At 36.2% G+C, this 16,081-nt stretch overlaps 1 protein-coding gene across 4 annotated transcripts in view; it reads left to right on the top strand.

Moving 5' to 3' along the window:
* Window positions 1-2,570, top strand: part of GABRA5 (gamma-aminobutyric acid type A receptor subunit alpha5) — an 83,249-nt gene extending 80,679 nt beyond the window's left edge. For all 4 annotated transcript variants that reach the window (XM_054451912.2, XM_054451914.2, XM_063652475.1 and 1 more), the window contains one exon: window positions 1,300-2,570. In XM_054451912.2, coding sequence (XP_054307887.1) covers window positions 1,300-1,599 — 300 coding nt within the window. In that variant the 3' untranslated portion in view covers window positions 1,600-2,570. The remainder of the gene's footprint in view (window positions 1-1,299) is intronic.
* Window positions 2,571-16,081: the final 13,511 nt, after the last annotated feature.

Genomic DNA, 16,081 nt, shown 5'->3' with positions numbered 1-16,081 from the left:
TAACTCAAATCCCTGCCACAGTAGAGGACATCACCAGCCTCCAGAAAGCTCACCATGTCTGTTCCCAGGCAGTGCTTGACCCCACCTCTCCAAACATATCCACTATTTTTATTTCTTCCACCATAATGTAACTTACCTGTTTAGAATTTTATATCCAAGAAAAAATCTTCACAAAAAATGTATACCAGAATGTTCATAGCTGCTTAATCCGTAAGAGTTAAGATTAGAAACAGTCCAGGTGTCCATCCATAGGAGAGTAAACAAACGGTGGCACATTCATGCAAAGGTACATCACTCAGCCATAAAAAGGAGGGGACAACTGATATACACAGCAATATGGGCGATTCTCAAAAGCCTTGTGCTGGGTGGAAGATACCTTCCCAAAGGAGTGCATTCCGTACCAAGATGTTTAATCACATCCTTTCCTCCTTCCCAGCAGGCCACATCTTAGGGCTTCCCTTATATCCACACACCGTATTCCCTCCTGCTGGCGCACTTGAAGGTAAAGAAGCGATGGCTGCCTTGCAGGGGGCAAGTCCTAATTCTGTTTATGCCAAGATCTTAAGAAATGCCAGACTTTATTTTTTTTCTTTTATTTCAGGTTCAGAGGTACATGTGCAGGTTTGTTGTATAGGTAACTCATGTCACGGGAGTTTGTTATACAGATCATTTTGTCACCCAGGTACTAAGCCTAGTAACTAATAGTTATTTTTCTGCTCCTCTTCCTTCTTCCACCTTCCACCCCAATGTCTGTTCCTCTCTTTGTGTTCATGAGTTCTCATCATTCAGCTTCCACTTGTAAGTAAGAACATGTGGTATTTGGTTTTCTGTTTCTGTGTTAGTTTGCTAAAGATAATGGCCTCCAGCTCCATCCGTGTTCCTGCAAAAGACAGGATCTCATTCTTTTTATCATTCTTTTTTATGGCTGCACCATTCCATGGTGTATATGTACCACACTTTCTTTATCCAATCTGTCATTGATGGGCATTTAGGTTGATTCCATGTCTTTGCTATTGTGAATAGTGTTGCAGTGAACATTCTCATGCATGTGTCTTTATGATAGAATGATCTGTATTCCTCTGGGAATATATCCAGTTATGGGATTGCCAGACTTTAATAGCAATCATAGCTCTCATGTGTGCCCTGTCTGCAGGCTACCTGGCGACATCAGTGGAGGAGGGCCCTCTCCCAGGCTAAACAGGTGTTTCTCTCTTTTGAGAGGTATACCTTTAGAACTCCAAGGTGAGCTGACCATTGCCTGCAAATGGCGTGTCCTTACCTTCCTATTATATTTTGCAGAAAAAGCGTGAAGTCATACTAAATAAGTCAACAAATGCTTTTACAACTGGGAAGATGTCTCACCCCCCAAACATTCCGAAGGAACAGACCCCAGCAGGGACGTCGAATACAACCTCAGTCTCAGTAAAACCCTCCGAAGAGAAGACTTCTGAAAGCAAAAAGACTTACAACAGTATCAGCAAAATTGACAAAATGTCCCGAATCGTATTCCCAGTCTTGTTCGGCACTTTCAACTTAGTTTACTGGGCAACGTATTTGAATAGGGAGCCGGTGATAAAAGGAGCCGCCTCTCCAAAATAACCGGCCACACTCCCAAACTCCAAGACAGCCATACTTCCAGCAAAATGGTACCAAGGAGAGGTCTTGCTCACAGGGACTCTCCATATGTGAGCACTATCTTTCAGGAAATTTTTGCATGTTTAATAATATGTACAAATAATATTGCCTTGATGTTTCTATATGTAACTTCAGATGTTTCCAAGATGTCCCATTGATAAATCAAGCAAACAACTTTCTAGAAAAACAGGATATGATGACTGACACTCAGATGCCCAGTATCATACGTTGATAGTTTACAAACAAGATACGTATATTTTTAACTGCTTCAAGTGTTACCTAACAATGTTTTTTATACTTCAAATGTCATTTCATACAAATTTTCCCAGTGAATAAATATTTTAGGAAACTCTCCATGATTATTAGTTGACCAACTATATTGCGAGAAACAGAGATCATAAAGAGCACGTTTTTCATTGTGAGGAAACTTGGACATTTATGTACAAAATGAATTGCCTTTGATAATTCTTACTGTTCTGAAATTAGGAAAGTACTGCATGATCTTACACGAAGAAATAGAATAGGCAAACATTTATGCAGGCAGATTAATAACAGAAATACATCATACGTTAAATACACAAATAAAATATTTCCCTGAGGAAAAAAATTAACTGCTTAAATTTTTTGGGAGGAAAAAGAAACATTTCTTACCCCACCCCACACCACCCACTACCTGAACAATAGCCAAGAAAGGAAAGGAGATGTTAAAACAGTCTTTTGATGACGTTCTCAGCACTTGGCCCATGTGATTGCTGTCTCTGAAACACTGACCACCTCTCCCTGCAGCCAGCGTGTAGTGCTTCAGTGGTGAGAAATTGTAATTGAGTTATTTTCCATTTTATTTCCTTGTATGTATTTCATGACTGGACTTACTGCTCTGTCAGCTTTTGTATATGAATCTTAAATGTTCATTAAAAAATAAAAAATGAACTGATCTTGTGGACATATAGGATTCTTTTTTTAAAAAAATTTCATGTTTTGGTGGACTCATTTCCTGAAAGTGGTATAAATGGAACCCATCGTGAAATTGCTTGGGAACGAAGCAAAACAAAACAAAACGTTTACTTGGTGGCTTGTCTCTGGTCCAACCTAATTCCACAGAGTAGCACCTGGAGAGAAAACTTACTTAAACCACACTGAGGGTAGACAGCTAAAAGCAGGTATAGCCCATCACAGATTTCTCAGTGGTGCAGTGCCACTTGGGCCTCTACTTGATAGAGTCTTCTCTGAGTGTGTTTCAAGGTGGGTGTTTGTTGTGGGCTACTTGGTTCTTTACATATGGGAAGATTTCATTATCTCCCCGCCCCACCCCACTTTTTTTTTGAGACAGGGTCTTGCTCTGTTGCCCAGACTGGTGTGCAGTGGCTCAATAATGGCTCACTGCAGCCTCAACCTCATAGGCTTAAAGCAATTCTCCCACCTCAGCCCCCTAAGTAGCTGGGGCTACAGGCATGCACCACCATGCCTGGCTAATTTTTAAATTTTTCATAGAGACAGGGGTCTCACTATATTGCCCAGGCTAGTCCTGAACTCCTGCGTTGCCCCTTCATTAACTGGTTTTAGGATCTCACAAATGGAAGGGTAAAGACCAGCAGAAAAGGTGCTCTTCCGTGCGCACATGAGGAAGCATTTCCCTATTATAAATGATGATGATATTTGTATAATGAGAGTGTTTTCTATTATACCACAGCAAAAATCCCAGCCCCCCCCAAAAAAAAAACCAAACTTAAGGCTCAGTAGAAGATCCTGTTTTCATATACTATATAGTTACATTCCTCTCCTATAGTCTGTAGAGTTTAGCTTTGTGCTGTGGTTTGGAGAAAAATATACTGTAAATTATGTCCAAATGGCTACATGCATAAACACCCTCTTTAAACATCTCAATCCATCGATAGGAGAGTAAGCAACAGGTGTCCTCACCACCTGTCACCTCTCCCTCTATCTGTCCATCAATACACCCATCCTCAATCTATCCTTTTTTTTTTTTTTTTCTACATTTCAAAATAAATTTCAGATGGCAATGCATTTCCCACTCCATATGTCAGCATGCATGTCATTATAACTAGAGTCCAATACTAGCTTACTGTTTTATTCCTTTGAAGCAAAATTTGTAGTGTAAAATACACAAGTATTAACGGCACCTTTGCTGAGTGTGGACAAATATGTACATTGTGTGTGTAACTCAAATCCCCGCCACAGTTGAAAACGATGTCTTCCATATCAGGTGTCAGTAACTTTCTTGACAAGTTCTAGCCTTCATTACAGAAAACCTCCAATGAGCTCTGGTTTGAAGATATACCTACCACATTTACAAGCTGCTGAACCTTAATTCTGATGAAGATTTAGTGAAAAAGGTCACATTAGCTTTCTACTTTCTGATTTTGTATTGTAGGTATTTCAGTGTTTGTTATTTTTAATGAGAACATAATAAGAATCACCTTGGGGATAATGATAATAAGGCAAGAAATAAAAAGTTCTGAAAATAATTATAAATTACAGTACCCTACTTTTAGAGCAAGGATATTTAAATATATCTCTTTTGACATCATCACAAATAGAGAGACTATTCTAATATATTGTTAATCAGTATTACTTGTGTACCTTCTCTGGAATCTAAAGACCTATCCAGGAACAGCCTTGACTAATGTTGGCCTAAAAGTATGTGTCTGTGTATAATAATTGGGTTCAAATGCCTCTGGAGTAACTATCAAACTTAAAATAGCACAGCAAACATCCTCTGTTGAAGATTGACAAGGAGGCTGTAAATCTTCTGACCTACTTGTCATGCTCATGTCTTAGAAATAATGCTTTATGTCTCTCATGGGACTGTGAAAAGAGAATAAATCTCGAGACCCCAAAATCGCTAAAGCAAGGGAAAAGTGAAACTGGGAACTATCTCAGGCAAAGCTGCGTCCCATTTTATTCCTAAATAAGATAGCTACAAAGATAAGAAGCTACATACCTCCCTCACAATTTGCCCACAAGGAAGTTCCTTGTGGACAAAGGACAGGCAAAACTCAAAATCATCCCTCTGCTCATGTGAGACAAATGCATATCTGATTGCTTCCTTTACTGTTTCACTAAACCAGGCTGTCTACCTATGACCTGGAAGCCCTCTCCCCACTTTGAGTTGTCCCACCTTTCCGGACCAAACCAGTGTACATCTTACATATATTGATTGATGTCTCCTGTTTCCCAAACATGTATAAAACCAAGCTGTGCCCCAACCACCTTGGGCACATGTTGTCAGAACCTCCTGAGGCTGTGTCATGCGCGCATCCATAAACTTGGCAAAATAAACTTCCTAAATTGATGAAGACCTGTCTCAGTCAGACACTCCTGGTTTACAGGACAAATTATGAGAAGCAGGTACATTACATGAGTAACCTCTATTTTATAAACAGGGATACTGCAGCCCAAAGAGGTTAATCCATTGGCTCAGAATCATATCAAAAGTTAGGAGGACACGCAGGCCTAGATCTTAGTCCTCATAATTTCTAACCCAGGGCTCACAATACCATGCGATTGCTTCCAGATGGAAGTTGATTTAGAACAAAAATGTAACCTAAAATGGAAAATCTTGCTTCAAGCCCTGGTTGAGTGATTATCTATAAACAATGCCCTAGAGAAACTTTTTTTTTTGCACCGAAAACATGATCTTTAAGTTTGCCCCTTCTTATATAAAGAAGGGTGTGCTTTTGTGATCTTCAAAACCTCTCTTGATGGAATGGACCTGTGTTAGGGTAGCATTCCCCCCAACTACCCTTCAAGGAGAGAGAGAGAGAGAAAGAGAGAGAGAGAGAGAAGCACTGATTGACTAGAGCCAAGGATCTTGATGTGATTGCTCCTCCCAGAGCTCCCACCTGAATGATGATGTGACTGCCTTGGGAGGGATCTGCCTCGGGAGAAAGCATAACTGACTGTGACACTGAGTCTTCAATCAACATCATCCTTCGTTGTAAGAATTAACTTCAAATCAAAAAGAACCTTTTCTTTGGAAAATTGGAAATTCCACAGTTTACTCAGTGAAAACAGTATTTTAAATATTTAAAAATTAGTCTTAATGTCTTTTTACCATATACTAGCACATCTGGGACAATCAGTGCCCTGAGCAAACACGTTGAGCATTTGAATATGAATTACTCTGATCACTGAAATTACTTGCCAGGTTTGCAGTGATATAAGGTAATGATTTTGAAGTCTGCAAAAAGGTTCATTTCATCAAAGATTTACATGATTATCTGTTTGTCACTGTCATTTTCAATAGACTATCTCTACTCTAAATTCAAATGCTCTGTAGCCTGTTTTGAAATGAGTATGGGTTCTTTATGGAAACTTGTGATTTGAAAAATATTTACTATTCACAATTTCCCTAATATAAAAGTCTGAAGAGATATTTAAGGGGAAAAAAAAGTCTGAAGAAATGTTTACTTAACTTTTCTGAGTTCAGATTGAAAATCAGATAAACCAAGGATCAGGCACTCTATTTTGCAATATAAGACCTCAGAAGGAAAAATTTGAAGTGAGCTCTAATTGATCCAATATGCTCATTTAAATCCAATTTATTCTACATTCTTCATGATGCTATCATTTTCTCCCTACCAGCCAGCATTATTCCAGGCCTGTAGCAGGAGCTAGGTGGATGTGAACTGACTGAAGAAATGAATCCTGATAAGTGGGTGGACTGGATTTGATGAAACTCCTTCAGGTAGGGATTGCAAATTGGTAGTAATATTCCACCCAAAGGAAATCCTTTCTTAAGAATTTATAAAATAAGAATTTCAAAGATTGGTGTAAACCTATCCATAGTTGACCTAACAACAGTAGGAACACGATCCCACATGGTGACAATTGTCTGAGTTTGAGTGACAGGCTGCTCCTTTAGGTCGGGTGACCACGTAAATTTATCATCCAGATGTGAGACTTGCATAGTGGTGGATTGAGGTCCTCAGCAAATCCTCTCTCCACAAAAAGCAATGAAAACACTAGCAAGATTATATAAAAGCAGACATTTCAGAACTCTGGAAATAAAACCAAAGGCATACAACAAATTAAAAGTGTTTACTGAAGAAACAGTACTGAACTTCAATAAGAACAGTGAGGTCTATGCCATTTTAACTTAGAGATTTGCCTATATCCCTATCAGCTCCTTGGCATGGTACCATAAAGACCAGAAGCCTTGTTGCCACCAGAGGGGGATGATTTAATTTGGAACTCTACAAAATGCCCCATCCCCAGAGTTTTGCCACTATTTGACCTGACTTGGAGCTCCATGGGAAAGTTTTATTCCCAAAGCATTGTTGATGATAATGATGATCAGCAGCCCTTGAGGAAGGTGAACACTGAAGCCTTCAAGGCAGTGATGCTAGCTAAGGGAAGAAAGAAACCAGCCAAACATGTAAAAGGAAGATCTGAGGAATCAGATCTAGTTCACAGTGGACTATAAAAATCTCAGACATATTTCTGAGGATCTGAAAGCCTGTGTGTATGTGCAGGGTCGTGTGAACAGTCAAGAAAGAGCAGAGAGAGTCTTAGTTGCTTACTCATCCCTGGCTGACCTTGATGTCCCGTGAAAGCAAAAAGTGAAAGACAAGGAAGACTTAATCTGCCTGAACTTTGAAAGCGTGCTCCAAACTACACATAGATCCTCACAGCAAAGGGTGAAAAACGTATTACCATAAAGCATTCAAGAAAATTAAAGACCGATCATTGGCTGCCCTAAGCTATGCTGACATATGGGTGACCCCTATAAATCCAGGACTAAAAATGAAAGCAGACAGAGACTTCAGTATAGGGAATGCAAACACTAGCATACTGGTCCAGGAAATAAACAAAGCCTAACCCCAACAATAACAAAATACAACAACAATAAATAGTGGGAGAAAGGGATGATCAGATTTCAATGGTATTAAAGTATATGGCTAGTGTTTCCAGTTTATTATATTAGGAGGCATGCAAAGAAATTGGGATGTGTAGCCTGTGTACAAGAAACAAAACCATCAAAAGATACTGGCCCTCAGGGTGCCCAGAAGTTGGATTTAGTAAATAGACTTTAAATCAGCTATTTAATAATAATAAGAAGAAATAATATAATATATAATAATAAGAATTGTTGAACTTCCCATAATTTATTAAAAACTTTAATTTACACTTCCAAGAGGCTCAGCTAAGTCTTAGTATAGTGAGCTTAAAGAGATACACACCTGGATACAACATAATTATTCTGTTGAAAGCCAAAGACAGAGGGAGAATCTTGAAAGCAAGAGAGAAGAGACTCATCATATACAAGGATCCTCAATAAGAATAACAGCCGACTTCTCATAAAAAACCATGGAGGCCAGAAGGCAGTGAGACAACATATTCAAAGTGCCGAAACAAAGCAGGGAACCCCCCCACCATCAACCAAAACTTCTATATTGAGAAAAATTACCCTTCAAAATGGCAAGTGAAATAAAGACATGCCCAGGTAAATAAAAATGGAGACAATACATTTATAGCAGCCCTACTCTACAAGAAATACCAAAGGAAGTCTTTTAAGGTATATAGGAATGATAAATCAATGTTAACTTGAACTCACACAAGGAGAGGAAGATCACCATAAAGGAAATTACATGGGTAAATATAAAATGTAAATAAAGTTTTTACTATTTTCTTCTTTCGACCAATTTAAAAGACAATTGTATGAAACAATAATTATGAAGCTATATTGTTGGGTTTATAAGCGTAATTTGTATAACAATAGTATCACCTTGGAGAAGGACAAGTCATGATATTGGAAGGAAATTTCTATATACTTTTGAAATTAAGTTAGTAATAATCAGCACTAAATTGTTTTAAGGTAGGATGCATATTTAATCCCCAGAGCAGCCACAAAGAAAATAAGTAAAAGAAAAGGTAGTGAACAATCCAAAGAAATTAAAATAGTGTACTAGAAAATAACACAAAGGAAAACAAAGAGCAAAACAGTAGTTATAAATTCAACCACATCAAGAATTAAATGAAAATGCATTACACAGTCCAGTCAAAAGGCAGAGGATGTCAGACTGGATTAATTAAAAAGGACATAACCATATACTTTCAATAAGAGGTATGTTCTAGATTCAAAGACACAAATAAGTGGAAAGTAAAAGGATGGAAAAAATATACTATGCAGACAGTAACTGAAAGACTGCTAGAATGACTATACTAATATCAGAAAAAATTACTTTAATACAGATAATATTACTAGAGACAAAGAAGGACATTTTATAATGGTAGAACAGTTAATTTATCTGGAATATATAACAATTAAAAACAGATATGTATCTGTGTACCTAACAACAGAGCCCAAAATATATGAAGCAAAAACTGATGGAATTGAAAGGGGAAATATACAGTACAACAATAGTAGTTGGAAACTTCATTCTCCACTCTTAATAGTTGGTAGGATAACAAGATGCAGAATCAGCCAGGATGTAGAAGGCCAGAACAACACTATCAACCAACTTGATCTGCTGACATCTAAGGAACACTGCACCCAACAGCAGCAGAATACATATCCTTTTCAAGGCCATTCTCCAGAATAGAACATTTTTTGTGCAATAATACATGGCTTAATAATTTTATTTTTATTTTTATTTTTTTTGAGTCAGGGTTGTTCTCTGTCACCCAGGCTGGAGTGCAGTGGCATGATCAGGGCTTACTGCAGCCTTGACCTCCCAGGCTCAAGTGACTACAGGCATGCACCACCACGCCCAGCTGATTTTTTAATTTTTATTTTTGTAGAGACAGGGTCTCACTATATTGCTCAGTCTGGTCTTGAACTCCTGAGCTCAAGTAATCCACCTGCCTCAGCTTCCCAAAGTGCTAGGATTAAAGGCGTAAGCCACTGTGCCCGACCAAGTCTTAATAATTTTAAAGAGATTGAGATCATACAAAGTATGTTCTGAAAAAACAATGGAATTAAATTAGGAATCTATTTTTCAAACCAGGACACTTTTAAGAACCATAACAATAATAATTACATCAAAACAACAGGCATAAATTAAAATGCTCTTGAGCAAATTACAACCTGTGTTCATCCTGCCTTTAGCAAGGAATCCATCATACAGTTCCCATCCAATCCATACTTTAATCATCTCCAGTGTGAAGCCTGCCTCACCCCGTAGGCCTTTGAGTTTGCAATGCCTCTGTTAGACCAATTTGAATTGGGTCATTGTAGGAAACATGCACTTTATTTTCCAATGAATTAGTCTTAAATTCTACCATACCCCATTCCTATTTGATCTTTCACATTTGTATTGGTATTAGGCATAGTGTGTGTATCTATTTATGGGATATATGAAATATTTTGATACAGGCATTCAGCGCATAGTAATCATATAAGAGTAAATGGGGCATCCATCACCTCAAGCATTTATCATTCTCAAGTACACATGAAAAATCTACAAAATTAATCACATGCTGGGCCATATATCAATATTAAAAATACTGGTACATTCATAATATAGACATTATATATATGTATATTTTTTGAGACCAGGTCATGAAACTGGCTAGTTTTTGTATTTTGGTAGAGACAGGGTTTTACTACATTGCCCAGGCTGGTCTCAAACTCCTGGCCTCAAGCGATCCACCCACCTCAGCCTCCCAAAGTGCTTGATAACAGGCATAAGCCACCAGGCAGGCCAATAATATACAAATTTTATAAAATAACACTTTGGTCATAAGTAATAATATTGCAAATGAAAACAATTTTTTAAAAAATATCTTCCAACTAGAAATTTAAAATTTCTTCTATTTAATAACAAAAGGATGAAAATAAAGATTTTAAAATGTCATAAAATTTCTAAAAGTCAAATTTAATTTAAAATTACACATAAAAATTTGTGAGATACAAGAAATCATTGCTCAGACTAATGTAGCAAAAGTTTTCCCCTATATTTTCTTTTAATGGTTTTATAGTTTCAGGTCTTACGTTTAAGTCTTTCATCTATTTTTGAGTAGATTTTTGTACATAGTTTGAAATAAGAGCCCAATTTCATTCCTCTACATGTGGCTGCTAGTTTTTCCAACACAATATATTGCAGAGACTGTCCTTTCCTCATTGTGTGTTCTTGATATCTTCATGGAAAATGTATTGACTCTACATGTGTGAGTATCTTCCTGGGCTCTCTATCTCTATCTCTATTCACTGGTCTATATATCTGTTCTTATGTGAGTGCCATACTGCTTAAATTACTGTAGTCTTGCAATGTATTTTGAAATCAGGTAGTGTGATGCCTCCAGCTTCATTCTTTTTGTTCAAGATTGCTTTGGTTTTGTGGGATCTGTTGTGTTTCCATAAAAATTTTAGAATTTTTTTCTATTTCTACAAAAAATCCTAAAATAATTAATTTTAGGAATTCTGATAGGGATTGCATTGAATCTTTGATGGCTTTGGGTAGTATGGAGATCTAAATAATATTAATTCCTCCAATCCATGGACATAGGACATCTTTCCTTTTATTTGTGTCATTCATAATTTTTTTCATTAATGTTTTATAGATTTCAGTATACCGATTATTCACCTCTTTGATTAAATTTACTCCTAAGTATTTTATTTTATTTTATGATGGTATTGTAAATGGGATTGTTTCATTAATCATTTTAGGATAGTGTCTGTTGTTAGTGTATAGATATGCTACTGATTTTTTATGTTGATTTTGTATCCTGTAACTTCACTGAATTTATTTATCAGTTCTAACACCTTTTGGTGGAGTTTTTTGGGTTTTCTGCATAGAAAATCTTTAATAAAAAAGACAATTTTATTTCTTCTTTTACTTTTTGGATGCCTTTACTTGCTTAATTGCTATGGCTAGAACTTCCAGAATCATACTGAATAGAAGTGATAGGAGTGAGCATCCGCGTCTTATTTATGAACCTAGAGGAAAAGTTTTGAACTTTTCACTATTGAGTATGATGTTAGCTATGGGCTTGTCCTATATGGCCTTCATTGTATACAGTACAAGAAAATTTAAGGGAATTGCTCTGTGACATTGGTTTGGGCAATAATTTTTTGGATAGGACCCCAAAGCACAGGCAATGAAAAGCAAAAATAGACAAATGGGATTGTATCATACTAAAAAGCCTCTGCACAGCAAAGGAAAAAACTAGCAGAGTAAAGATAAAACACATGGACTGGGAGAAAATATTTGCAAATAAAATATTTTCTTTCTTTCTTTCTTTTTTTTTTTTTTTTTTTGAGACAGAGTCTTGCTCTGTCGCCCAGGCTGGAGTGCAGTGGCATAATCTCGGCTCACTGCAAGCTCTGCCTCCCTGGTTCAAGCGATTCTCCTGCCTCAGCCTCCCAAGTTGCTGGGACTATAGGTGCACGCCACCACACCTGGCTAATTTTTATATTTTTAGTAGAGATGGGGTTTCACCATGTTGGCCAGGCTGGTCTTGAACTCTTGGCTTCAAGTGATTCACCCACCTTGGCCTTCCCAGCATTACAGGCCTCAGCCACCACACCCACCTCAAATATTTTCTATAGGAGTTAATATTGAAAATATATAAGGAACTCAAACACTTCGATAGCAAGAAAACAAATAACCTGATTAAAAAATCAACAAAGGACTTGAATAGACATTTCTCAAAAGAAGACACACAAATGAGCAACAGATATATGAAAAAAATGCTCAACATCTCTCATTATCAAGGAAATTCAAATTAAAACAACAAGATATCATTTACACCTGTTAGAATGAGTATTATCAAAAAGACAAAAGATAACAAGTGTTAGGATGTGGAGAAAAGGGAACCCTAGTACACTGTGGGTAGGAATGTTACTTAGTACAGCTATTTTGGGAAAACAGTATGGAAGCTCCTCAAAAAACTAAAAATAAAATTACAATATCATCCAGCAATCTTACTTCTGGGTATATATGCAAAGAAACTGAAATCAGTCTGTCAAAGAGCTCGCCGCACTTCCATGTTCACTGCAGCATTATTTCAATAGCCAAAAAATGAATGCAACCTAAGTGTCCATTAGCGGACAAATGGATTGAAAAATGTTGCCTATATACATGGTGGGATACTACACAGCCTTTAAAAGAAGGAAACTGTTATTTGCAACAACATGAATGAACCTAAAGGACATTATGTTAACTAAAGTAAGCCACGTGGAGAAAGGCAAATACTGCCTGTTTTCACTTATATATGGAATCTAAAAGAGACAAATTAATAGAAGCTGAGAGTAGAACAGCCATTACCAGAGGGTAGGGGTGAGGGTAGGGAAGGGGGAGATGTTCATCAAAGGGTGCAAAGTTTCGGACAGGAGAAATAAAGTTTTAGTGATCTATCACACAACATGGTGACCATAGTTAATAATAACGTATTGACTATTTTAAAACTGCTAAAATAGTTTTTAAATGTTCTTACTACAAAACATGATCAGCAGGTGAGGTAGTAGATAGGCTAATGAGCTTGATTCAACCTTTTTACAATGTGTATACAAATGGAACATCACATTTTATCCTAAATATATGTCCAGTTATTATTTCTCAATTTTTAAAAAGTGGAATTATAAACTAAAAATAGAATAATACTTGATTTTAAAAGTTTATGAGATACTTTTTTTTTAAGAACTAAGGTTTTTATTTATTTATTTATTTTTTAGGAATTAGTGTTTTTTATTTTTTTTTAAATTTATTTATTATTATTATACTTTAGGTTTTAGGGTACATGTGCGCAATGTGCAGGTTAGTTACATATGTATACATGTGCCATGCTGGTGCACTGCACCCACTAACTTGTCATCTAGCATTAGGTATATCTCCCAATGCTATCCCTCCCCCCTCCCCCCATGAGATACTTTTAAAGCATATTAGAAGAATATTCATATTGTTAAGCATATATCAATATCAATAAAAATATAAGAAAATGAACTAACTTCCCACTCAAAAACTAGAAATAAACCAAAAGAAAGCACAAAGTAAATAAAATAAAGATAAAAGCATAATTTGATCAGATAGAGAATATAAAAACAAGAGATGTAATGAATGAATCAAAACTCTGGTGATTAATAAAATGAAATATACAAACCATTTAAGAAAACATGGGGAATATAAATAAAATAAGAAATGACACAGTAAAAATAAAAGTCATAACAGATGACTTACCCACCTTTATGCAAAAAATTTAGAACATATACATATTGGAGAATTTCTTGGGGAAATATATTTTACTACTGAAATTGACCCCATTATAGATAGGATGCTTAAGGAGGCCATTTGCTATGGAAAAAACAGAAAATTACCAAGGAACTTCTACTCGCCAACACACACACACACACACACACACACACACACACACACACACACACACACAGAGAGAGAGAGAGAGAGAGAGAAAGAGAGAGAGACAAAGGGCCCAGGTGCCTTTACAGGGAAATTCTACCAAACATATAAAGATCATGCCACTCTGATGCCAAATAAATTTTTTCCAAAACATACAAAATGAAGGAAAACTTACAAATTTAGTTTTAGGAGTAGAAGAATGATTCAGTAGAAAGAAATTCAATAATATAATTTACTGTGGAGAAGAAATATTTCTCTCCATTGATGCTCCCCATTGGGTCTGACAAGTTTCAACACCCATTCTTGATTTTTTTATAAAAACCCTGAAAATAGTAAGGTATGGGCATCTCCTCTGTTTTCTCCTTCTGTCAGTCTGTCTGCCTCCACAGCAGACCTTTCCAGGATGATCTGGAATAGGAAGAGTGTGCCTATTATCTCCTGTCTTTATCATTTTTACAGAAGGCATTAGCCACTGCAGTTAGACACAAGACATTTATTAGGGGCATAAAAATTGGGTATGATGAAGTACATCTATTTCTGCTTGCAGATAATATGATAGTAAAACTGGAAAACACTGGAGAACCAGTGATAAAACTAACACAATATTAAGAGAATTCAGAAAGCAAGCAGGATATAAAAATTACATAAAGTAATAGAAATGCTTATATTCATGATTAGTAAGCAATCAGAGGACACTGGAAGAGAAAATACCATTTAAAATAGTATCAAAAAGATAGATAATATTCTCACAAATGAACTTAGTAAGAAGTATGAAAACCCTATGAGAAGTACTTATGAACAAATAGAAAATGTAATCATTGTTATTGTGTAGGATAACTCAATATTATAAAGATGCAGATTCTCCCTCAGTTAATTTATCCATGTAATAGAACCCCAATAAAATATGAAATTTTTTTTTCTGAAGCTATATATGTTGAGATTAAAGTTAATTTGGAAGAATAAATATGCAAGAATACATGAAAATACTGAATAAGATGAACAGCTACCCCTAGCCCAACCAGATATTAAAACACACACAAAATCTTTATAATTAACACAGTGGTACAAGCAGATTACTCATTAATTAGCTATTGAAAAGAAATACAAAAATAGATCCAGATATACATGGAAACTTAGCATATGATAATTATGGTATTTCAAATTAGTGTGACAAAGTTGAACTTCTGAATAAGTAGTATGGGAAGACCTGGATGGTTAGATGGAAAATATTTAAATTACATCAATACTTTATATATTACTTAAGTCTGTGATTCAAATGGATCAGAGATGTAAGTGTAGAAGATGAAATCACAGAGATACCAGAATAATTCATGAGCAAATCCTTTTATAACTTGGGTGAAAGTTATCAGGAAAGGTTCTAATTATTTCCCCAAATCCAGATGCAAAAAATATTGATAAATTTGACTAGAGAAACAGGTGTAAAAATTTCATGATCAGTAAAGTATAACCAAAATCAAAAGACAACGGATAAATGAGAAGAAATTATTTGCAACTTATGCCACAGAAAAATGCCTGTAACATGTAAAATTTGAGGACAAAACATGAAAAAATTTGATAGAAAATTGTGCAAAGGACAAAAAAGATAATTTGCTAAAATATAAGATGGTCCTAAATATTTCTTTCTTTTTTTTTTTTTTTTTTTTTTTTGAGACAGAGTCTCACCCTGTTGCCCAGGCTGGAGTGCAATGGCACAATCATAGCTCACTGCAACCTCTACCTCCCAGGTTCAAATGATTCTCTTGGCTCAGCCTCCTGAGTAGCTGGGATTACAGGTGCCCACCACCACGCCCAGCTAATTTTTGTATTTTTAGTACAGATGGGGTTTTACCATGTTGGCCAGGCTGGTCTTGAACTCCTGACCTCATGATCCGCCTGCCTCAGCCTCTGAAAGTGCTGGGATTACAGGCATGAGCCACCATGCCCAGCTGGTTTTAAATATTTTTAAATGTTCAATATACTCATAATTAACAAAACACAAATTAGAACCGTGTTGTGATATCACTTTTTACCCCTTAGCTTGGTAAAATCTAGCAAATTTGAAAATTCACTACTGACAAGACTATTGAAAAATAGATGTCTTCTTTCATTGATAGTAGGAATGAGAAATG

Source organism: Pongo pygmaeus, chromosome 16, assembly GCF_028885625.2.
Source record: "Pongo pygmaeus isolate AG05252 chromosome 16, NHGRI_mPonPyg2-v2.0_pri, whole genome shotgun sequence".
Lineage (NCBI taxonomy): Eukaryota > Metazoa > Chordata > Mammalia > Primates > Hominidae > Pongo > Pongo pygmaeus.
Note: the sequence above shows the minus strand (reverse complement) of the source record. Positions and strands in the feature narration are given on the sequence as shown.